We start from the raw sequence: 25,363 nt of genomic DNA, 5'->3' as shown, positions 1-25,363 counted from the left end.
AGTAACTTGATTTACACCATTGCAGAAGCAAATCTTTTGAGATAAAATGACTAGTGTTTGCCAGGGCAAGAGTGAGGGAATATGGGAATTGACACGTGAATACAAAGTATCTCTGGTGGGTAGCAACAATGTTGTACAACTGACTGGGATGATAGTTAATTATCTGTGGGTATACTAAAACCCACAGAACTGTAAACTATACAAACTATACAGGTGACCTATATGGTATGTGGATTATAGTCCAGTAAGAGATGTGTGTGTGTGTGTGTGTGTGTGTGTGTGTGTGTGTGTGTGTGTAACATATATCTCTCCATCTATATCATCTCATATTCCAGGCCTAACTTTAACTCCATTCTACACAGACCCCTCAGAGTCAAGGAGATGGTACATGGGGACAAGGAAGGCCTCTGTCAGGGACAGGAAGCACTTTAGCTAAATATGAGGCTAGCTTGTGAACCCTGCTAGAAGGCCAGGTAAGCCTTCATCCCAGAATGCACTTGAACACCAACAGGGACCCAGAGATGAAAACACCCTGATGGGTGGCCTGTATCCATAGGTTGTTCTTCAGTGGCAGGTCCCTGAGAGGAAGGACCAGGGGAATCAGAAGACAAAGAGGACAGGAAAGTTTAGAAGCAGGAGGTTTTGAACAAGCTATGTCTTATGCCAAGCACGTTTATTAAGAAGTGCCACATCTTATATATAGTTTTCATAAAAGAAAATCAGTAGCAAAACTATCAACCAATAGGACGAAGTTAGCAGAAAGCCAGCTAACCAAGCGATGCTGCACAAGGGAACACGGGATATCTCAAGTAGACAGCACACATGGTGGCCTTGGGACTCGTAACCACAGCCCCTTGTGGGAAAGAGTTGGCTTCTCAGGATCCAAAGCCACAACTCCCCCAAGGCCCAGGCCCCAGGCCATTACTGCCCTTGTTAAGCATGTACCTGATTTTTGATAGTTCCTTTTCCATACATCAGGGCCTCATGGAAAGTCCCAGGACAGCCTAGCCCTAAACAATGGAGAACAAGGATGTGGGGCAGAGGGTGGGACTAGGGAGACAAATCCCTTCCTCCCAACCCACCAAGGCAAGCTGTCTTCTGTGCTTCAGGCTCGCCACCTCCACCCTCCTCAACTAACACATGACCAACTTCCTTAGAGCTTACCAGAGAGCAACCAATTGGAACCAACTGAGAGTACCTAGCAGCAGCGCCCATGAAAGCAATTCCACCTTGGGTGAGCTGCCTTCAGCGCCAGGAGCCATGAGAAGTGATATGTCTGCTGTAGATCCTGTTCCACTCCTTGGGTCCCAAGACCAGTCCTTCTTTGAACTCGGCAGGACAGCAGCTCCCTGCACCAACTAATTCCTCCCCACAAGAAACGCCCAGTTTAATGCAGGCTGGGATCCTTTCTTCTCTTCAGTTTAAACAAAGACATCTCGCTACTCGGCCCAGCTCGGCTGTGGCACCTGTTTCTTTCCATTCTCTCGAATGAGGGCAGGGACCACGCCTGCCTTAGAGCTGGCAAGCAGCAGGTGCTCCAGGCAGACGCTGTGCCCAGTGAATTTCAACCTGGCACCTCTCAGGGGTAACGTGCAAATGGCCCTCTGGGGATCTTGTCAAATGCAGATTCTGTCCCTGCAGGTTTGGGGTGGGACTTGAAAGGCTGCCTCTCTGACACCCCCTAGATGAGGCCAATGCTATTGATCTGTGGCCCACATATTGAGTAGCGAGACGACTCTCTTTTTTGATTTCATCACTTTTCTTGGTCTTGAAGGAGCCTCTTGGGGAGCTAATGAATGCTATTCATTCCTTCCTTAGAAAAGAACCTTCCAGACAGACAATACACTGCAGAAATCTTTAGGGCTTGTAATTTCGCGGGTTAAAAGCTATTCTTCAGCACCTAGAAACCTTAGTTCTGATGGAAAAAAGGAAGCAATAGGAGCAGGGAATGGCAAGCCCTAGCGAGGACTCAGGCAATGTGGATCTGGTCCCAGCTGTACCGTGGACTTCCCATGTGACATCATAAAAATTTCTGACCCATCTGGCAGATTGGTGATGATCAACATATTCTCTCTCTCTCTCTCTCTTTCTCTCTCTCTCTCTCTCTCTCTCTCTCTCTCTCTCTCTCTCTCTCTCTCTCTCTCTCTCTGGTGACTGTTGCCTAAAATAGCCCATGCTAAGAATTCTTACACTGTGTCTGGATTGAGAAAATAAAAAAAGTGCCATGATTGATGGGTGATGCCTACCATGGTCCCAGGGAAGAGGGTCTTGATTAACTGGTGATGTCTGCCAAGGTCCTAAGCCTTGAGGGCCTCTGGGACTTCTTTCCAGATGTCTGCCTACCCTGAAAAGCCTTCCAGTGGTGACAGCCATAGCTCGTCTTGAGTCACACTGGACTGGGGAGAGTGGGGAGTTGGGAGAGAGGTTTGGGCTCGCCTCTAAGATAACAGGGAGGGACGGCTTTTTAAAGGTGTTGTCCTCCCTGGTCTGTAGCCCTCTTTGAAAAGAGGGAGCAGAATCCCTGTTGGTGGCAGAGGACAAGGTGTCCTTGTACTCCCATCCTTGGCTACTTCTAGCTGTGAAGACACAGGTTCAGGTAGAAGGTGAAATATAGAAGGGCCCCCCAGTTCCCAAGGAAGGGGGTGCCACCGCCCTCTCATGGTTGCCAAGTTGCCACACCTGTAGCCAAGTGAGGCATCAGGCAATCTGCCAAGGGATAGGAGGGGCCTCACCTCCCATCAGACTCCCCGTGTCTCCATCCTGCACTTTCTCAGGCTGGGCCAGTCACCCCTCCTGAGCATATCTTGGTTCTGTCAGCTGGTCCCACCCTTGCCCTGCTTCTTCAGACACCAGATGTACACACATGTGCTCGTGTACTAGTGAAGGGGGAACACTGAGCATGGCAGGTCGGGGGCAGAGCACTGAGGTGGGGGGACAGAGTACTGGGCATAGCAGGTGAAGTCCTTGTCCTCCGGCCCTTCCCATCTCTTCAGAGAAACAGCCAATGGGACAGCAGCTTTATAGACCGTGTGCTCAACGAACAAGTTGGAGATGGCTCATTCAGTAAAGTGCTTGCCTGGCAAACACAAAGACCTGAGTTCAAGCCCCAGAACCTACATAAAAAGCCAAGTGTGGTGGCTTACACTTGTAACTCTGGGGAGGGGGTGACCAGAATATCCCTGGGGTTACTGGTCAGTTCCAGGTCATTGAGCGGCCCTGTTTTAAACAGAAAACAAAACAGGGTGGATGGCACCTGAGCAGCTAAGATTATCTCTGACCTCTGTGTGCATGAGCATGCAAGCATATTCCTGCACACTCATGCGCGGGCACACACACACACATACACGCGCGTGCGCACAGACACATAAGTCAGCAAGAGTAGCTAGGACACAGTGATCAAGGGGAAATAGTATTCGATGAGATCAAGATGTGGGAAAGGGGCTGGAGAAATGTCTCAGCAGTTAAGAGCATTTCCTGTTCTTGCAGAAGTTCTAAGTTTGGTCCCCAATACCCACAGTAAGCAGCTCAGAACTGCCAGTAACTCCGGGGGATGTGACACCCTCATCTGGTGGACACAGGCGCCTGCACACATGTGCACATACCCCACACAGACACACATCCATACACATAACTAAAAAATAAAATAAACGTGTAAAGCTGCAGGAAAAGTGAGAGAAGGCACGGTGTGGAAGACAGGACCTCCAGTCTGGAGGCCTGACTGACAGTGACGATGATGACCTTGACAGCGATGACAGTGTGATGAGGGGAAAAGCAACCCTACATTCTGGGTCTTATGCTTACTTCATAGATGCGTGAATGAGGCTCAACAAGGCTTTCGTTGTCTGCATTCAGAGGAGTTGGGGTAGGGACACCAGCGGCAGGGACCCGAGCACCGTGTCTTCCTCTAGCGTACCCAGTCCCATTCCATATAAACCGAAATCACACGTTTCTGTGCTCCTAATTCTGTGGACTCCCTTGAAAGTCTATTGAAAGTTGTTTTCCCCTGGAGAATAGTCCTGATTTCCCCCAAAGGACAAAAGACAGGCACCCATGACACCACTTGTATAAAACTCCGTGAGGTTCAAGGTTATGAACTGAAAATAAGTATTTCATAAACACTGGGGCTTCCAGGTGTCAAGACTTAGATTGGCAAGGGAAGTGAGCCAGGAGCAGGGAAGCCGGGAGCATGGCAGAGAAAGGGAACCGAAGAACGGGGCTGAAACGATGGGGGTTGAGACTGAAGAAGTCCCTGTATCCAGTGCAAATGATCTGCTAGCCCCCTTCCTTCCTCCCGTCCCATAAGGACTGTTGGGAAGAACCTGATGAAGCTAAAGAAAAGGAGAGAAAGACGTGGAAGACGTGAGCCAGAATTTCCCAGCTTGCCAGCTGAGTGGATTTTAGAACCCACCCCTCACCCCAACTTTCTCACTGTTCTCTTTTCCCCCATCTCACTCGTTTATTTTGTTTTGTTGAGACGGGGGTCTCGTGTATCGCAGGTTGGCCTTGAACTCCTGATCCTCCACTTCCCAAGTGCTGGGGCTGCATGTGTGCACCACTACCTGGTCTGTGTCTTCTCATCGATAACACTGAATGAGCCACCCCACCGTAATGACGATGACAAGTGGGACTCACCAAGCTGACACTTCCGGCAGCCATTTGTCAACTTGCTCGCAATGTTCCCATCACCCAGGGTTGGGCTGGTCACACACTAAGCACTCAATAAAAACATTTTGGATATTGATTTCACCATTCAAATGTCCTCCATAATGGAAATGATAGAGCTGGCTGCTCACACACACCTGCTTAATCTTTCCAGTGACCCAACCATTAAGAACCATATGTCCCTTAGGTTACTCACGTAGACTCTGAGATACAAAGAGGACAAGGACACAGCCCATAGGGTAGGACAATAATAAAGAAGGGAGATACTTGAACTCAGGTCTGACTGTGTTTGAAATCCATGTTTTGTTTTTTTGTTTTTTTTTTTTTGTTTTTTTTTTTGGCTTTCCAAAGTAGTTATTTTGTAGATAACAAAAGTCTCCACTGTGCATGCTGGATTAGCCATGTCGTCATGCGTCAGGACTAATGGTTCAGGTGACTTTGGATACAAGAAGAAGCTGCCTGTTGGTGGAGCAGGAGTCCCAAGAGGCTATGAACTCCCTTTCCTACCACTGGAGGCACCCAAGAGAGACTATGCCCCCATTCATCAGGGAAATCAGGAACTGAGCTGTGGTTCCTGGATGGAGACCGGACAGCATATTTAATCCCCAGTGTGGCTGAACACAAGCATCACCGGGGTGCATACGAGACAATGAGTTTCCAGGTTTCATGAAGATATTTGATCGAGTGTCTAGGTTGAGCTGGGAATCCAGAAAAACATGGAATCAAGGACCAGTAAAAGAGGGGCACGCCCCCTCCCCTTCGGAACCACCAGCCCAAAAAACACAGTGCCCATTCTCACTATGCATAGTCTGTTTAGTAACAGAGAAGAGTTGGTCTGTACATGACTATATCCAGCATGATCAATGATCCATCAGCTCCTCCTCCCAGGCTGCCTCCTCCCGGAGCTCCTCCAGGAAACACCCCCTCCCTACTTCCTAGTCAGGAAGCCTCTCACTGAACTTCCATACCAGAAGGGTCTCCTCCGTGGACCACTGTGTCTACATCTACCCGCCCCCTGCCTTGGAAGGCTAAGATGGGGTTATTACCACAGCCTGTGTATCCATCCCAGAGGGTGTGGCCCTGTGTAGATGCTCATGAACTACTCACAAACAGGGCCCGCTCTGCTCCACGCCGGACAGACAGGAGGCAGTAAGGGACGCAGCCACTGCAGGGAGGAAGTAATCCAGGTCACCAGGTTGGGAGGAGACAACCTACAAATGCTTCCTGCCACTGTGTAGAAGAGGCTGGGGCTATTTATAGCTCACAAGCCTTCTGCTTCTGCATTGAAATGCAGGGCCAGGCATAGAATAAAATCCCAGGAAGGGCTCTCAGTTTTCCATTTTATTTGCTGATTGGTTTTACAGGAAAAAGACTGGAAAAGCAGGGATAGATACGCGCCATGGCCCATCAGGCTGAGTTGTATGAGCTGTGCTGTCCCTGTTCAGCCTGGACAAACTCGTGACCAACAGCATTCAGTTCTAGACCTGATCCTAGAAATCCGAGGGAGGCCAACCTGTGAAGGTCCTTTTGAGGTGATTTCTGAACAGTGGTGGCTCCAGCTCAAAAAAACAGCGTCATAGTATAAGCCTGCTTTGGTTTAAGCGCATCTTCCTGCACACACATCCTCTCTCTGTCTCTCTCTGTCTCTGTCTGTTTGGGGAGAGAGAGAGAGAGAGAGAGAGAGAGAGAGAGAGAGAGAGAGAGAGAGAGAGAGAGAGAGAGAGAGAGAGAGAGCGCTAGTGCATGGAGGCCTGAGGTCAAACTCAGGTGTCATTCCTCAGGAGCTGCCCACCTTGTGTTTTCAGACCGGGTCTCTCAGAGGCCTGGAACTCACTAAGTGGGTTGGGGAGGGCGGCCACTGAGCCCCATGAATTGGAATGTCTGTTTCCTCAGTACCAGGATAACACACATGTGCTATCACACCTGGCTTCTTTTTGGCCCCCATACATGGTTCGGGAGCTTAAACTCAGCTCTGGGAATTGTTTTTATTTTCTTTTTATCTGCTTTTTCTGTGTTCTCCCCAAGTTTCCACTATGACCACACCCTGCATTGCCTGAGCATGTGAGACCCGGGGAAGCCAGTACAGGTGTCTATATCTGCTATGTATGCAGTCCCAGACCCTTGGCACACAAGGAACACCTATGAAACCTCAGCACAGCACCTGATAGTGCAGTGTGTATGCAGGAAATGCCAGTGGGGATGGTACATGTATGTGTTCATAACGTGTTTATAAGCAAGGCTAACATGTGGAGCTGGGAGCCGGATGGTGCTGGTGCACGCCTTTAATTCCAGCACTTGGGAGGCAGAGGCAGGAGGATCTCTGTGAGTTCAAGGCCAGCCTGGTCTACAGTACAAGTTTCAGGACAGCTGGGGCTACACTGAGAAACCCTGCCTCAAAAAAAAACAAAATAAAAACAACAACAAAATGTGGAGCTGGGGAGATAACTCCGCCAAGTGCCTCCAATGCAGGCATGTAGAAGCCATGGAGCTGGGAGATAACTCCACCAAGTGCCTCCAGTGCAGGCGTGTAGAAGGCAGATGTGGTGGTGAGCACTTGTAACCTCAGCCCTGGGGAAGTGGGCCCAGGATGGAGCTTCCTGGCTAGCTTGTCAAGTCCAATCAGTGAGTGCTGCATTCAATGAGAGACCCTGCCTCAAAAAGTAACTTTGGAGAACAGACATCTAACATCAACTCTGGCCTCTACATTCACAAACAGGGTGCAACACCCCTACACACACACACGCACGCACACACACACATGCAAAAGTTAAGATGATAAATGGGAATGAAAGGTACCCTGTGCCGGGACAAGATCACAGCCGGAGGCGCTCAGGGCTGAGGTCCAACCCAGCCCACCGGAAGTGTGTGAAGGACTGGCTCTTCCTCTCTCCAGCCCCGTTCTCTGAAGGATGGTGAAGGTGGACGTTAAGTCCCACCCATCTCATCCGACCAGTAAGATCTGAAGATAACGATGTAATTCTGGTCTCCACGAAGGCTGTTACTGAGCAAAGCTCTGGGGCCTTCTCCAGCCCACCCATGCCACCCCTCTTCCCTGTATCCACTTTCTGCTGTACCTACTTTGCTCCCAACAGACATAAATAATGTAATTACTTTGTTCTCAGAAAGCCTATCCTGTGCCCAAGCCTGGGCGTCTTGCAGCTAGTAAGCACCTTCTTCTGAACCACAGTGGTTCTCAGCATCCTACGCTCAATGGAACATCCCCTTGGCCATGCCCTGAGTTATCTGACCTGTTGTCTTTGCCCTGGGCAGTAGAAGGTTCTGGCTCCATAGCAATAAGGATCCAGCACACAGAAACAAGTGCCAGTGACCATTGGCTGCGTCAATGAAAGGTGACCTGGTGTGACAACCTCAGTGTGATCCCTGGAACTTACACAGTAGGAGAGAAGCAGCTCCTGCAAGTTGTTCTCTGAGCTCCATGAACACACTGTGCCATGCCTGCTCCTATGCACAAGATCAGCAGATAAATGTAAAAAAAAAAAAAAAGCTTTTTTTTTTTTTAAAGGCAGTATAGGACAGAGGCTAGACTAACAGACTCAAGGAGCAGGCAGATGTGGATCTGAAATTACTACTGAACGATCCTGAGCCAAATTCAAGCCTGCCCTTTCTGTGCCTCGGTTTCTCCATCTGCAGTGTCAGCTGCGGTATCGTATTCTCCTCCCAGCCTGATGCCTCGATAGAGGCTGAAGTGCTCGGAGTATCTGGCAGACACATCCATTAGGACGAGGATGACTTCAGCACTGAGAACAGTTCTGGATCCCGGAATGTCAACGGGTCCTGACGACGGCTCCTCCCTGGCTCTGGTCTGAGAGGATGTTGGGAACTCACAGGCAGGCTGTGCCCTGAACAAAGGTGCCTCGGGGAGGGTGGCAATAGCAGAGGCGAGGCATTGCTCACGGAGCATATACTGCTGATACTGGACTGAGGGGTTCTTTTTCCAACTCGCCCTCCTGGAGGAAGAGCCTCGGGGTTGAGAAAAGACACTGTTTTCCGATGGGCACAGAAGTGCCGTCTAAGCCAGGCTCCTGCACCTGAGCCCATGACGTGGGTCACAAGGGTGGACGAGCCAAGCAGATTGTCACACTCTTAGTTCAAAAGATGATGTAAAGGCCCCTAATATGTACGGCTCTGGCAGGGATACAAACGAGGCTCTCATACTTATTCTAAATATTTAAAAGTTATAAATCAGGGCTACTAAATAAAATATGTCCCCTCCTTCTATTCTGAGAAATATGTCTTCATAATGACCTTGAAGGCTGGGGCAGGTTCAGATTTAGAATCCGCAGAGGCCCGCGGCTGGCCGTCAAGAGAGGAGGGTGCTGGATTTCAGCCATAGCCCACCCCTGCTTGCCGCTCCCAGCCCCCACTGCACACCTGTGTGCTGTCTTCACCTACACAAAGGGCAGCTTCAAGGTCACTGGTCAGGTCACCAGTGGTAGAGTCTGCCCTCAGTTGGATGAACACAGGGAAGGGATATGAATAGACCCCACTGGTTCACGGCTGCATAAGTCGGGAATTCTGGGATCCCCAGCATGAAAAGGCCAGCTGGGTGGCGCTACTCTTTCTAAGGTTCCTCATACCCATGAGATAGGTCTTGGCTGGAGGAGGGTCAGACAGAAACAACCAGGGAATCTGGCAATTCTCTGAAAAATTGGGACTAAGGTGGTGAGAAGACCAGGGCCACCAGTAGCCACCTGCAGGTCACGGGAATAGTGGCTGATCCTTTTGAAATGATGACTCAGTTTCTACCAAACTCTCTTACAAATCTAGAGATCTGCCGGGCGATGGTGGCGTACGCCTTTAATCCCAGCACTTGGGAGGCAGAGGCAGGCGGATCTCTGTGAGTTCGAGACCAGCCTGGTCTACAGAGCTAGTTCCAGGAGGACGGGCTCCAAAGCCACAGAGAAACCCTGTCTCGAAAAACCAAAAACAAAAAACAAAAAAAAAAAACAAAAAAAAATCTAGAGATCTGACACCTCCGGGGAGGGGGGGGAGTAAGCCTAAAGGTTTTCTCACTCTCTTCCTCCACAAAGCCCAGATTTGGGGGTTCAAATTCTAAGACAGACCTGAGTCTCTGCAGGTCTGGCCTGATGCTAAGCCCTTCCTAGGGCTGGAGACGTACAAGCAGGGTCAACCCCTCCAGCTTCAACCTTTAACTAAAGAATAGTTTTCCTTTTTTTATTATTTTAATTTTTTAAAAAAGACTTAGACAGTCACCTCTGGAGAAAAATTATGGGTTTCAAAAGCTCTCGACAAAGAACCCCCTTCCAGAAATGTAAAGCCGGCATTTTAAATTTGGCTCTTATTCACGGCTGGAAAGTATTAGAACGAAGATTACAAATTTAATAATGTAACCCGGCAGGAACTGGCCCGGCCTTGGCTCTGGGAGAGTAATTTGTTTCTGCCTTCCAGCTGCACTTCCCTGCCTCCGAGCATCACCAGACCAGCCTGGTGATACACTCCTGCCTTCCCTCTGGTGCTCCGGCCTACGCAGCAGCTTGGACATGGGCCCATCACAGGCCTGGACCAGGGCCCATTCGTGTGAAAAGAATCACTATGTGCAAAGGGACCGACCCTCCCCTTTGTCTCCACTCTGCCCTGTGAGGCCAAAGAGGTCTCTGAATATTTGCAAACCCCATGTCTGAGCGTCATGTCCCATACCTGCTAAACAGACAACAATGCCTCCAGCTGCCCTGAAGTTCAGATGCAAGGGGTAGCAATGACGTATGACACAATATACCACCCCACCAGCCACATAGTCCTTCCTCTGGGCTTTCAAAAGACCCAGCCCTCTTCCAACTTCAGGGTCCTTGACAGCTGCCGACCATGACAAGAGCTAATGTTTCCTGAGCCCTAGGTCTCACTGGGTGAAGGCTCCTCTCTCTTACCCCTAACCTACGAGATGGCAGCAAAGCCAAGAAGCTAAGGTTAGACTCCAGGAACCCTGCCTCTGACCCCTTCTGTGTGACCTTGGGTGGCCTCTGTGACCATCCTGGGTCTCCATCTTCTCATCTGTAACATGACATCATCAATCCTCCTTAGGACACCATGGGGCTTCGCTGAGCGAGTGAGGTGATGGGCTCCGTGTGTGGGGGCTAATCAGCATTGTCCCCTTCTACAGCAAGAAAGACAATCTCCTTAGAGTCGCAAATAACATAGTTAAGGTCCCTGATTGCCAGTGGGGGTCAGGCTGGGGTTCCTGACTCTGAAGCCCTCGGTTTTTACCATGCCCCATCTTATTGGAGAACCTCTGGAAGACATAATTGGAGAGCAAAATCCAGTTATAGTTCTATCATGGACAGACCTTAGGTTAGTGTGTGTGTGTGTGTGTGTGTGTGTGTGTGTGTGTGTGTGTGTGCGGGCGCGCGCGTGCACGCGCACACACACCTGAGAGAGTTAGAAGGACAGGAACAGAGTGGGATGGGCAGAACAACCACACAGACTGGAGACTCCAGGACTCCACCTGTGTCCCCATACCTGTCTATCGGAGCTTGGCACAGTGGCCTCCTGTCCACTCTAACCCTCTGCTGCCACACAAGGTCAACTGTTCTCATGCCCCAGGTCCCATCTTAGCTGTCCCCTCTGTCCTCAGGGTCAGCTCCCTTGCCATGGCCTTTTCCGGGATGTTGTCTCACCTGGCTCTTACCACTGGAGTGACAGACTCATCTGCTGTTTCTTTGGATTGTCCAATATCAACCCAAAAAAACATCACTCCATGAAGACAATGAGAGGGAACTTGACTTGGGTTCCCAGAACAGGGCCTGGCAACAGCAGCCACTAGAGAAAGAAAGGGAGGAACAAGGCACTAGGAAGGGAGGAAGAGGTTCGGGAGCCAGACTGCCTGTCCTAAACCAGTGGCCCGGGTGGGACACAGGATCACACAAGTCCCTGGAGAATGAGAAAAGCAGAGGGCCATGGGAACACACAGTGCAAGCGGAGGACTCCAGCAGCACTTCCCAGAGGAGGGAGAGGCACCCCAGGAGCGGACAGCCAGTAGAGGCACAGAAGAGGAAAGCTAGAACAAGATCATCTACTGGGGTTGGGGAAAGAGCTCCCTGGAAGAGAGCTTCCTTAGCACATGCATGGTCCTGGGTTCCGTCCAGAGCGTGGAAAGCAACGAAGCCAAGCAGCATCAGGTGTGGAGACGCCATTTTGAGCCAGAGAGCAACAGAACTGTGAGGTAATAAGCCCACCCCCCATCCCCACCCCTGTCATGCTCTTGATGTTCTGTTCATCCTTCAGCCTTCTCTCCACACTGCCTTCTAGTGGTCAAGCAAGCCACACCCCTAGCTACAGTGAGCTGTTGCCAATCCCAGGGTTCACTCCCCTATCCTGACCTCTTCTACCAGCACCTGCATTTCTTTGCCGGAGGGTTATTTCCCCCCTCCCCATGCTGCTGAAAATAATGACGATGATCCACTCTCAGCACCCACCCCTGCTCCCATTACTAAGGAAACTGAAACATAAACAACCCAGTTCCTTTGTTCAAGTGTGCCTTCTACTCTAGGGGTTCTCAAGCTACAGCCCTTAGTCTGAGTTCACCTGTCAATAAAGCTTTATTAGGACCCAGTATTTGTTCATTTGCATACAATCTGTGGAGCTGAAAAGTTGCAACAGAGATTTAGGACCTGAAAAGACCAACGTATCGCGGCTGTATGGCCTCTCACAGAATAGCCCCAGAGAGTATCCCCAGAGTCTCCAGCCAGGCTAACCTCCAGTCCCCCTCACTCAGAGGTCACCGGCCTAAAGATGTGCTGTGTCTGGTTTCTCCCCTGTCTCACTTTCTCACGTCCCTCCCGGGCATCACAGACCACTTTTGTCAACTCTATGAATAACACACAATCGCTAATTGACTTTCAACTCAGAAAAAAAAACAGTAGCTTCACGAGCGAGGTTCCTCTGCGGCTTGAGTTTGAACCCTTACCTCAGTCTGCATCTGAGGAAACCCAAACACGGACAGCAGGGCAAGTGCTGTTGCGCCCCTTCTGCAGAGCACCCCTAAACTGGGACTATCCCTGTGCACACATTGCTTCTTCCACAAACACAGAGGCCATCGCTGTTTCTTTTCTCAGCTTCTCCGCCATGGACGAACCAGAGTCAAATGGGTTCACGCAGCATCCTGAGCTCTCAGGTTAGCTGCTGCTTTAGAGCCACGTGCTGTTCAGCCAATGAGGAAACCAGGGTTCAAGAGGAGAATGACAAGCCCCGGGGTCATCCAATCTACAAACTGGTAGAAATGAGATCCCAAATCCAGGTCACCCTAGGACAGATCGGCTTCCCTGCAAACTGTCACATCCCCTCAGGCAGCCTGCCCACTTCTCCAGTTCAGGCCACGGTTCCATGGGACAACGTGAGATTGAGAAGCTTGAAATCCCTTTTCAGCCTGGAGGACTCTGTGCCTGGAAGATGCAAAGAGGAAGTCAAGGCAGATGGCCTCCGAGGTGGCACTGGGAAAGAAGCCTTGGGAAGCATCGGATACACATATATGTTCTAGAAGAACTGGAAATACAGTGCAGAAGGCGGAAGAGACCACTGGGATGGGTTCAGACTTAGGCTCCAGCTCTCATGAGGTGGACAGCCCTGGCCAAGACAGGAGTCAAGCCATAGACTCATTTTGTAAGTGGACCTCTTGAGATAACCAGGCCTACCTTGCAGAATTATGAACAGGCGACATGCCATTGCCTAGGCATGGGCCAGTACAGAGCTGGCTCATCCGCTTCCCCTACTCTAGACAGAGTTCCCTGACTGCAGATGTCTGGGCCCCATCAATGCCCTGGATATACCCTTTTACCAAGCACCACCCTCATCCCCTAAGTGGCTGTCCTAACTTTAAAGCCCCGCCTTTGGCCGATGGGAACTGCCTGGCCCTGGAAGTTATGTCTTCTCCCCAGTTGGAAGTCTATTAACACAGGAGGTCAGAAAGCTGGTTTCAGATGCTACCACTTTGGACACAAGCAGTCGGATACCCATGGTGGCTCCTGTGTTCCTTGCTCATCCCATAGGCCTCTCTGCCATGCCTCATACCTATGTTCAGCCAAACTCAAAGTTCAGGTTAAGTTGTGAAGTAGGAGGGAGAGTTTGCATGGCCTCGATATTGCTTTCCACCTGAGACAACCCCGAGGACCCTAAATATCATCTATGTGCAAAATCCTCCCTTGCGAGAGACTCCCAGTTTGAAGGTTCCCTCCTCTCCAGCACTGATACCCACCCAGTTATCCACTGATCCGGGGTATCCTGGTGTCAGGGCACTTGAGGGTGGCCTCGCCCAGGCTCAGTAGGCCTTAGAGACTCCTGGTCCAGCGTGGTGTTGGACTCAGGCAGAAGACGTATGTTCCTCAAGACATGCTCTGAGGCTCTAATTAATTTCCATGGCAGGTCCCAATCAGTGACACATCCTCCCACCGGGTCCCCGGGGGACTGCAAGTGGCATTTTCCAGGGACATTGCGTGCTGGAAATGTATGGTACAGACTTGAAGCCTAAGGTGCCAGCAGGGTCCATCCATCATAGCACATGGCACATCTGGGGTCAGGGAAGGCTGAGTCACGCGTATGGGAACACTGGCACTGTTTCTGGCTTTCTTAGCCACCTGCTGGGAGACTTTGGACAAATGAGGATGCCTCGCTGGTCCTTATCCAAGATAGCCAGGGTCAATCTCAGGGGTTAAAGCCCCGTAATACTAAGCACTAGAACACCTCACTTTTAGTGCACACCAGGCTCTATATAAAGAACTTGACAAATACCAACTCATTCAATCCTCCCGGCACCTTTGCAGTGGGAAGGGACTCTGATAAACCCATTTTACAGGTGGCTCAGTGTGGTTACATAACTCCATCGTAGTCTCTCGGTAACACTCGGCAGGGCCAGGACTCAAACCCACACCTTCTGCCTGAAATCTGACTCAGTGACCCAGGCTCAGCTGGCTCCCGTGCAGCCTTCACAGTGCCTGGCTCAGAGATGGAGCCCATCACAGGCACTGGATTCAATCTGATAACAGGAAAGCAAGGAGACACTGGAAGCCTTGAAGATCTGGGCATGATGGTGCATGCCTTAGGGAGGCAGAGGCAGGTGGATCTGAGTTTGAGGCCAGCCCGATCTACAGAGTGAGTTCCAGAACAACCAGGACTACACTGGGAAACCCTGTCTCAAAAATAAAAACAAAAACCAAAGACTGACGTGGTGGCTATGAAGTGGACCGGCGGGAGGTTGGTGGAGAGTTTCTCTGATGGCCTTTGGTGCTGTTCAGCTCGTTCCAACACAGATGTTCTTATCCACAACAGTAACAGACCTGGTTGTGAAGCCTGGTGCCAGTGCGCAAATCTGGAGGGGGCAGGAAGATCCAGTGATGGGGGGCCCAGGACACTTCTCACTGGATATCTTTCATACATTTAATTTTAGAATCTGCACACACGAATGTCCAAAATCCATTATTTTTTTAAAAAAATTTGGTTTTTTTTTTTGTTTATTTGTTTTAGAGACAAGTCTTTCTTTGTAGCCCTGGCTGTCCTGAAACTTACTCTGTAGATCAGGTTGGCCTCGTACTCAGAGATCTGCCTACCTCTGCCTCCTGAGTGCTTATTTTTCTTAATTATTCAATGATTCATCCACCAAAGATCAGCTAAAAAGGAACTCTGAATGAAAGAACTTGGGATGGGAAATAAGTGGGGGGTGAGACCTTTTCTTTGTAGGAGGTTCTTCTCTTGTGAAAACGAAGACTAACAGGCTCTCGTTTGGAAGACGGGGTACCGAGTCCTGGGGGCACCTGGAAAGAGGGCTCAGTATACTGCTCTCTATGTAAAGACTTGAGTGTAACCTCCAAAACACCCATAAAAACCATGGGGTGGGGCTGGAGAGATGGCTCAGAGGTTAAGAGCACTGGCTGCTCTTCCAGAGGTCATGAGTTCAATTCCCAGCAACCACATGGTAGCTCACAACCATCTATAATGAGATCTGGCGCCCTCCTCTGGCATGTGGGCATACATGGAGGCAGAATCTTGTATACATAATAAATAAATAAATCTTTAAAAAAAAAAAACCATGGGGTGATGGTGCAACCTTGTACCTCCCCAGTACAGGAGGGGTAGGCAGGAGTGTGCCTGAGGCTCACTGTTTGGCCAGCCTGCCCTAACTGGAAAGGTCCAGACCAATGAGAAACTCTGACTTAAAAACAAAACGATATAAGATGGATGTTCCTGAAGAACAATGCCCAAAGTTGTCCTCCGGCTTCCAGGACTCATGGGCACCCACATGCACCCAAATACACACACAACCACACGTGACCAGAGGAGACACCAAGATTCATGACTGTTCAGACTCCTAAGGCAGCCAGGGGCACCCAGTGAACCATTATCCAGCCAGGCCCAGGCAATGCCACCCCAGTCTGTGACACGCTCCCACCCTCCCACCGTTCAGCCAGCTATGCACGTGTGTCGCCTCATTCCAGGATCTAGGAAGGGCAGCAGTTTCTGTTTCTCCACATGTGGTACAGACAGCCTCATACTGTCACAGGATCTCGATTTCTGTGCAGCATTTTGTAACTGAAGCCCAGGCCAGTTACCTACAGTGGACTCACAGTTGGCATGGTGCAGCCATGTAGACCCAGGTCGCTGCTACCCAAGCCACCCCTCCAAGAGAGCACTCCATCAGCTATGGTCACATCCCATCAGCAGACTAGCTCTAGGTACCTTGTCTTGCTTTTTGGAGTTGTATTTGGGCCAGATAAGAAATTTATTACTAGGCAAGGTCCACCTCCTGCTAAACATTCCCTAGACACTGGCCGTCCTGTCTCAGAAGCATCTCAACAAACTGACTCAGCCAGCCCCTTGGCACCACTTTCGCAGCGGTATGTTTCTAGACCCATGATCACTTTGACTTACTTCTTCCGAGTCGAGGCTGTCCTTGAATGAACTGTTTGTATACACACATGGCCCTGCCTACTTTTCTTCAGTGCAGGACAGGGCAGTGCCCAGTTCCATCTGGTAAAAGGTGCTGGACCCTGTCCCTCCGAGATCCCAGGGCTGCCTGTGTTCAGCCCTCGGCTTGCTGCATCTTCTAAGTCACACTGCTGCATTCATCACTTGGTCACGGGGCTTCCCAGAGGCTCCAGGGAGCTCACTGTAAGTCTCACACAGCTGAGGTTCTTCTGGCCCTCAGAGACCAGGAAGAAACAAGAGGGCCTGCAGACAACAGCCAGCACTGAAGCCGAAGACGTGGGGAGATGCATTAAAAGGCCATCATTTGAGCTGGGGAGATAGCTCTGGCAGTTAAAGTCCTTGCCCCAAAAGCATGAGAACCTGAGTTTGAGCCCCAGAACCTGCATTAAAAAAGCCACATATAGTAGACATGTTTGTAATCCCTGGGCTGGGAAAGTGGAGACAGGCAGATTCTTGGGGTCCATGACTGACCAACCTTGTTGAGTTCCAAGCCACTGAGAGATCCTGACTCAAAAACAAGATAGATAGTGCCTGGGGAACATCACCTAAGGTTGACCTATGGCCTCTACACATTCATGTACATGTACACGTACACACACACACACACACACATACACACACACACACACCCCAGAGAAAGAGAGGGATGGGCAGACAGACAGTCAGGCAGAGACAGAGAGACAAACAGAGAGGGGAAGGGAGAAAGAGAGAGGTGGGAGATGGTGAGAAGCAAGGCTCTCAAGGACTGTCCCACACTGAACAAGAAACCCTGGATCTGCCAGGCAGTGGTGGCGCACACCTTTAATCTGAGCACTAGGGAGACAGAGGCAGGCGGATCTCTGGGAGTTCGAAACCTACCTAGTCTACAGAGTGAGTTCCAGAGCTCCAAAGCTACTGAGAAACCCCATCTTGAAAAACAAAACAAAACCAAACCTGGATCAGGGCAGTGTCTACAGTCGCCTGTGAACAGACCTAGGTAATGCTGGGGCTCATTGCTCAAACTGATGGGAAACCACAGCAGTCACCACTGCTAAAACCTGCTGTGAACTGTGTACCGGATGCAAAATCACAGAGGCCACAGCCCTCCATGTCCAGCTCTGGAGATGTACGTTATATAATCCATCCCTTGCAGCAATGAGGTGTCTATGACCATGGCCCATCTTACAGAGGAGAAATTAAGTGCAGAGAGGCGAAGAGACTTGCCCCAGGGTCCCCAAGGTCAATGTGAGTTGAAAGAAGCAGGGACAGAAGCAAGGGTCTGTGGACAACCTCACTCTCTTCCCCACCGTGGAAGCTGCCAGGGTCCCTCTCAGTTCTGTCAGCCTGAGAAGCTATGGAGCTGGGTCCACTGAGGAAGAAGAAGAGGAGGAGGATTAAGGGCAAGCAGGATGAGTAGTAAGAAGCCTGCCTGGCTCCACAGTGCCCCCCACCTTCAGCCCCAAGGAAGCCAGGCTGTGCTTTCTAAGTTTAGCCACCTGCTCCCAAGGATGGGTCTGAGGAGGTGTTCTTGGTCCTTCACTCTGTCTCTATTCACATGGGGGTCTCTCCTTTCCCCACACCGGACCTCAGTTCCCCCACCAGATACCCCTGATCACTCCCTACCAGGCAATGAAGATCCAGTTCCTAACCAGCTACCTACCTCTGTCTGCCTTCTGTTCTCTGGGTCACCCTGACCTCAGGGCCTTTGCCCTGGACTACGTACCTGGAAAAGCTGGACTCTTTGTCATTTAGGCTTCAACCCTGCTGTCACTGCGCCTCAGTTTCCCCTGACAACTTGGTGTTATCTCCTCGCTCATCACTTAAGACAATCTGAAAATATGTATTTTTGAATTGATTACATAGTTACTGTCTATATGCCTCAGGCCAGGACACAGCTCCCATAGTAGAGCAGAAACCATGTCTGACTCATTCCCAGTACATCTCTAGCACCTAGAATGTAGCTTGGCACTGAATAACTTAATGAATAAAGGCCAAAAAGCTCAACAGTCAAAACTCTGGACCATTAACATGTGACCTTGACAAGCCACTCCAGCCCACCTGAGCCTCAGTTTCCTTCTTTGCCTAGCGAGGAGAACGGACCACCCACTACTTTCCAACGGTCCTTTCAGGACAGCTTGTCTTAGAAAGCCAGACCTGGAACCCACCCAGTTTGGTCCATCCAAAGTAGGCAGCTAGCCAGGGTCCTGGCAGTGCCTCCCCTGTCCCCACCTCCACCTGTGTCCCTGCCCAGGCACCCAGCCCTTTCACTCCCCCACCGCAGAAACTGTTAATGAAGTACGCGCTGCTCAATGCAGTTACAATTACGGGGGCTAAGAATAAGGCGCTGACATCAGTTTCCAAGTGAATCAGAAGGGGAGGGGGGAGGAAGGAGGAAGGAGGAGGGAGGAGGGGAATGGTGCTCCAGAGCTGTCAAGTAGAAATAGCACAGCGTTAAATATAATCTAGTCCTGGCCTACATCGTTCTGCAGAGGCAGGTGACGGCTGGGCCCTCAGGGCCAGGGCAGACAACTGGATCCTTCAAGGAGGTCACACAGCCACAGCTGCCGCTGGCCAACTCATGGGGACCATCCAGGAACGGTGGTCTGTAACAGGCTGCCAGTCCCTGGAGTGCTTACATAAGCCAAATAGGCCCCAGTACCCTGGCCTTTGTCATTTGCTCTTGTGACAGCACCTTCCCACATGGGAATTCATCTCCAGAGCTGGAAGGTAGCCTCCAGGTAAGCACGGCTGGGCTGAGATCACCATCCGTGGATGGCCCCTGCTGACTAGGATTTGGCATCCGTAAAATGGGCATGAATGTAGCAGCAGCCAGCACCTCAGTTGATACAGAAATCCATGAGATCATGGAAAGCAGTGGACACCACCAAGGAAGCCCTTCAGATATTTTATTTTAAACCATCCTGAGAGATGCTCCGACCAAGATCAATATCCCTCCTCGAACCCTGAACTCAGGAAGCTGATGGGATTTGCTTGAGGCCACGGGTCATGGAGTCAAATTCAAGCTCTAGGATCTTTTCACGAAGACAGTGACTGGTGCGGCCCCAAGAACGGAAGGGGCGCTCCCCTGATAGCTTTTCAAGGGTATGCTGGCGATGACTGTGGGGTAGAAAAGCAGCTGGGGTGGGGGTGCTGCCTTCCAGTTCCACTTTCCTGCACAGTCCAGCTGCCCCCAACTCAGCCTCCAGCCAGAGCACTGGAGAGCGGCAAGGAGGGAGGCAGGGCCTCCTGCTCCGAAGGGAACCAACTAGATGACTCTTTCCTTCCCCACCTGGGGGGGGGGGCGGGGAGTGGAGGACAGCTGCAAACCAAGAAAGTTGGAGCCCAAGCAGGGGACTGAAGAAAAGAGCTCTGGGGGTCAGAGAAAACTCTAGCAGCAGTACACGTGTCCGTCCGTCCGTCCGTCCGTGTGTGTGTGTGTGTGTGTGTGTGTGTGTGTGTGTGTGTGTGTGTCCTTGCACCTGGCTTTCCTAAAATGATTCCTTCAGGATAACATGCTGCAAGTGCCCTGGTCTACACGCTCACCTTATTACTCAACTTGAACTACAAAGGCACTCGGCTTGATACACTAGAAGGCTTCAGGTTTCCCCATCAAGAAGAATTCTGCCCAGCTCCCAGACTTACAGACGATTACGGAGCTGGGTGTGGCAGTACAGACCTGTAATCCAAGTGCTCGGGAAGCTGAGGCAGAAGGATCACACATTTGAGGAAAGCCTGGGCTACACAGTGAATGCCTGGCCAGCTCGGGCTACTTAGTGAGACCCTTTCTCAAAAACAAACAAGGAGATTACAGTTCTAGGTGGTAAGCTGGGGTGTGGGTAATAAATGGCAGAAAAGAAAAGGGGCACAGGCTGTGACCTCCCCTGGGGTGAGGGAGGTGAGGGAGATAGAGGAGGCTCCAGAGCCGAGACTCAAGCTTTAAGGTGCCCGCCCCCCGTAAAGATATGATAGACTGGAGCCTCCCTGTATCATGCCCACAGCCCAGCCCCCCTTCTGGAGCTGCAGGGCTCACTCTGTTCCCACCATTTCTAGGGGAAGGAGCATTTTGTAGGACATTTCGTTTCCCAGATGAAGCTCGGGTCAAATTTCAAGGACAAAAGTTAGCACTTGGCCTGGGAACGAAAACTCCGCCAAATCCTGTAAATTTGGGAGGGAGGGTGAGATTTCAGTGTGGTCATTCCAGGTGCCTGGGGGTGCTGGCAGGAACTGGAACCCTGATTCCTCCTGCCAGGATCTGTCTGGCAGGAAATGGGTGGCTTCACAACCTTGAAGTAACTCAAACAACCACCTCCATTTCCCCTCTGTTCAAAAGCGGGGGTGGGGATGAGGGCTGCGGTACTAGTTTGTGGATCCCACCCACCATGCTCCCCTCAAAAAGATTTGGTCTGAGCGGAAGAGGGAGGTGCTATGAAAGGCATTCCAGCCCAGAGATGTGGCCTTAACTGCTAGAAGAGGGACTGGTAGCCGGCTGGTGTTGCCATGGTAACTTCCTCCCTGAGCTGGATCGAAGCATCCATCCTATGGGCAAATCAGAGCTGGCTCCTCCAGCTTCTCCGCCCTTCTCCTGGGCGGGCGGGGGAGAGCTAGACGCCAAATCACTTGGTCAGGCTCAGGGACACTAGCCTCAGGTCCAGACCCTAATAAAACAACTTCTTTTGGTATCTACTAGAAAGGGGGATATACCCCTGTTCCCAACTATACCCCCAAGGGAACCGGCCTGGGGATGTGCTACATACAAACTCTTTAGAAAGAGGAGGGAAATGAGAAGCCAGACTGCTTCCTACTTTCCTTTGGCTTGCAAGTCCCCTGAGATACCCACCCTTTAGGCACTTTCAAGAAGGTGAGCCCAGCTCTACCTTCGTAAACTACGATGCAACTAAATTAGTCTATTAAAATGATGACAGCTAACGCTATGAAAGGCAGGATTTTCTTTGCCCAAATGCACAGGAGTCTTCTCCATGGCCATGCTCAGAGACAACTCTCATTTGTTAATGAGACAGACCAACACTAGAATGTATTGAAGCCCACTTCATGCCAGGTACCACTGCATAGCAAGCAGCATGATTAAAAACAAGTGTGTTTGGATCATTTTCCCAGATTTAAACCCTAACTCCCTCACTTCCTGGCTGAATGACCTTGAATGAATTACTCTGCCTAGACCTCAGTTTTCTTATCAGAAAATGGGGGCGTTAAAAAGGATATTAATTTTATGGGGGTGTTATGAGGAAAGATTAAAATAAATGCCTAGAAGGACATGCAGCATATGACAATAATTTATAAAAACATTGACCGGATGGAATCTAACCGGGAGTACTACTATTTTCTTCCTCATGTAGGTGAGAAGAAGGTCACGTGTCTAGCTCCTTCCCACCCTAGTTGCAAACCCATGGCCAGTAAGACTGAGCAACAAAGACATGGACATCAGTACCCAAGTCTCCTCGCTAAAGCCCTAGCGTCCTTGGGAACAAGGTAAGGCAGCAGCAACGTAAGACATGCACGCAGAACACACGAGGGAAGATTCCTCTTGACAGGCATTGAAGCAAGCCTGCAATGGTCCTTTCCTTGGGCTCAAGGGTGTTGGAAAGACACGGGAAGAGAAGGCAGCTTCTTCTTCTTACCCCCACTGCCCAACACTCCTAAGTCCAAAGCAGGGATGTGATCTGTCCCATTTAAAGCCCAGATGAAAAGTCTCCTCCTCAGCCTATGACTCAGGGAGCTATCTGGAGACAGCATGAGAGCCTTGAAGATGTCTCTAGCCTAATCTAAGGGATGGGAAAAGATATCTCGACATGGCTCGCAAACAGCAACAAACGGGAGGCTCCCAGATGAGCACGTAGCCTATCAGGGACACACTTCAGAAATGGAGCCACCAAGGACAGACTGACAGTAAAAGGGGCCAGTGGGAGAGGAGAGGAAGTCAGGAGGAGTCAAGTCTGAGCTGGCCTCCTCTGGCTAAGCCAATCCCAGTGCAGGACCCCAGAACCTATTCCAACTGCCTTTAGATGTTAGCTCAGCTCAGTACTGTTTTAAAGGAAATAGGCCCAGGATAAGAGGAAATGAATGAATGAGAAGATCAAGAGAAATGAAGCATCAGGACAATGGTTCTTACTTCCAACTCTCAGCGACCCCTCATTATTCTTCCAGATATGAAAGCAGACTTTCTCCTCCTCCATCCCAAGCTCGAGACAGCCTTAGGCATGAGCAGGTGGCCTGAGATACCCAAGCAGAGCCCTGGGCTACCAACCGCTCCCCAAGGCCTTCTCACCTGGGAACCAATTTCTGCACTGTGAGATCTGGCTTCTTAAAAACCCTCCTCCAGAAAGAGAAGCCACTGGTGTTCTGAGGAGAGCCGGAAACCTGGTTCTGCTCTCAACTTTGGGCAGGAGACACCAGATGACCTTGGGTTTTACACGCGCGCGCGCACACACACACACACACACACACACACACACACACGGGTTTCAGTCATTCACACACATTCTCACAGACACAAAATCCCCACCCTGTGGATTTGGGGCCTAGGAGGGCTGAAGATGGTCTCTTACGAGTGAAACATGGGATTTAAAGAAACTCACTTAGGAAGGGGAATTAGACTGCCATTTAGAACTACTGTTAATGCTCTCAGCGAAGCTGTCCTTGACTCAAGTGAAGCCTAGACAGTCTTGCAGTAGGAGTCAAGGTCCCTGACCCACCATCTGCAGCATGATTGGAGAAAAACCAAACCATGCCTGCCTCGGACGCTCCCACACCCACGGGCTCCTGCCCAGCTTGCCTCTTGAGACCCAAGTAAGCGGCCTGCTGAACTTTAGGAGAGCAACCTGACATCCTTTCGGGGCTGGAAGCCTGCTCCCTCCACAGGGTTTCCAAGACCCCCCTCGCCACCCCATCCCTACAGCAAGCCTGATTTCCTCCCTCTCTGAGTTAGCTGCTGTAGAGGTCACCACATTGGAGGCCCCTCCCCAATTCCACCTCACCTGGTCCTGTCTAGACTAATAATACAACATTCCTCAGCTATATCAGGGGAGAAGTTGAGCTCCTGGGCCTCGGTTGTTTGATGTGTTAGACGGCTAGTACCTAGGCTGAATATGTCACAGCCATCTTCACCCCCAACTCCTGCCTCCAGGGCAGTAGAAAATTCTCTCAGGGGTCAGCCTCAACTGTTACCACTACCTCAGCACCCACAGACTCTGGGGAGCTTTCCCTTCCCCATCGGTCACCTGCAGGTGAGCACCCATGACCCACCACTCTGTCACATAACAGAACCCAGGCAGAAAGCTCCAGCCAGCAGGGAGTTGAAAGCTGAGCTCTTGAATTCCTTAAATAGTGCAGCAAAATTCTGGGGTAATGCATACATGCTTTTTTTTTTCCTTTTGAGAGAAAATTCGTGTTTTAATCAGTATCGAACCCACTTGTTCCAACACATATACACACTCCTCTTCCCCGCCCCTCATCAACTTCAAACACTCAAATTATCAGTTCGAGAACCATTTCACTCCACCCTCCCACCACACGGAGCCTCGTCTCTGAGGCGGCGTCACCTGCATTTTGCAGGTGAAGAAACTGAGGCTCCCGATGGCATGACTTGTCCAAGGTCACAGCTATGGAATAAAGGAATAAAGATTGGAATCTCACTCCAACTCCTAGTCTTGGCACTCTTTGGAGGACCTCTCACCCAAATCTTCAAGGTACCCCACCTGTTGTCGGATTCCCTGCTTTACCCCAAAACCAAACTCACAGCTTTCTGTACCCTCTGCCTGGTCCCAGGATCGGAGAGCTGGTTTCCTCCCCACCCCTGGGCAGTGGCTGCCATGGGAGGGGGAGGTTTGGTTTTGGTTTGTTTGGTTTTGGTTTTCTTGTTTTTCTAGGCCTAGGAGCAGAAGGTTTGAGTTGTGGGTTGGTAGCTGGGTTCAGCCCATCCAGAAAGGGTACTCTAGGGACAAGGGCACCCGAGTTAGGGGCACACACTGGAAGGTGCGCTGGTGTAGTTAGCACTTACGCTGCCTTACACCTCCCTGGGGAGGAAAGAGGAAAGGCCAGCAGACACCGGGCCAGTTCTGTGCGGCCCGCCCCAATCTGAAGAGAGTCTGGAGCCTCAGCCTGTGGGGGAAGGGAACGAGAGACAAACAGGGGCACTCAAGGCTTTGGCCTCTAAACAGGGGTCTTAAGCGGGGAGCCTCCGGATGTAGCTAAGACAAAGACCTCAGAGAGGTAAGATTTGCGTACCACCTCCAACAGACGGCAGGGAGGCACGTCGGAAGCCCGGGGGTGAGGCGGCCTAAACCCTAAGATCTGATTTGGGGCCATATACTAGACTTAGGTGGTGGCAAGTCGGGTCGCCGGGGAGTCATGTAGGTACACATAAATAGGAAGAGTTGAGTTCAGGCGACCCAAGGGCCCACCTGCGCGAGAAGGATGCGTGCAGATGATAAACGGGCTCCTGGGGCGGAGGGGCAGGACCAGAGCTTATCCTAGATCCCTGGGGTCCCGAGGGAGTGGAAAGGACCCCTGGATACCTATCCGGGCGGGACCGGGAGTACAGTGGAGACAGTAGTGGCCTCCCCCAAGCGCCCCGGGTCCCCGAGGGTCCCAGGCATCTGTATCCCGGGACAGCCTCCCGGGGTGGATGGACCGAGGCGCGCTCACCTGCGTCCTCATCGTCGAAGGAGTTCATGCACGGGAAGTAGATGGCGAGCGCCTCGAAGGAGGCGGACAGGCTGAGACGGCTCTGTGAGCGCTCCATGCCCGCACCCGCGCC

At 51.0% G+C, this 25,363-nt stretch overlaps 1 protein-coding gene across 3 annotated transcripts in view; it reads right to left on the bottom strand.

The window, feature by feature from the left end:
- Positions 1 to 25,357, bottom strand: part of Rims4 (regulating synaptic membrane exocytosis 4) — a 57,978-nt gene extending 32,621 nt beyond the window's left edge. For 2 of the 3 annotated variants that reach the window (XM_005362947.2, XM_013352205.2), the window contains exon 1: positions 25,252 to 25,357. In XM_005362947.2, the coding sequence (XP_005363004.1) occupies positions 25,252 to 25,348 (97 nt within the window). In that variant the 5' untranslated portion in view covers positions 25,349 to 25,357. Of the gene's footprint in view, positions 1 to 1,164; positions 1,226 to 25,251 lie in introns of those variants that run through there. The other variant, XM_026787149.1, reaches the window with a different exon arrangement.
- Between the last annotated feature and the right edge of the window lie 6 nt (positions 25,358 to 25,363).

Source organism: Microtus ochrogaster, linkage group LG8, assembly GCF_000317375.1.
Source record: "Microtus ochrogaster isolate Prairie Vole_2 linkage group LG8, MicOch1.0, whole genome shotgun sequence".
Taxonomy (NCBI): Eukaryota; Metazoa; Chordata; class Mammalia; order Rodentia; family Cricetidae; genus Microtus; species Microtus ochrogaster.
Note: the sequence above shows the minus strand (reverse complement) of the source record. Positions and strands in the feature narration are given on the sequence as shown.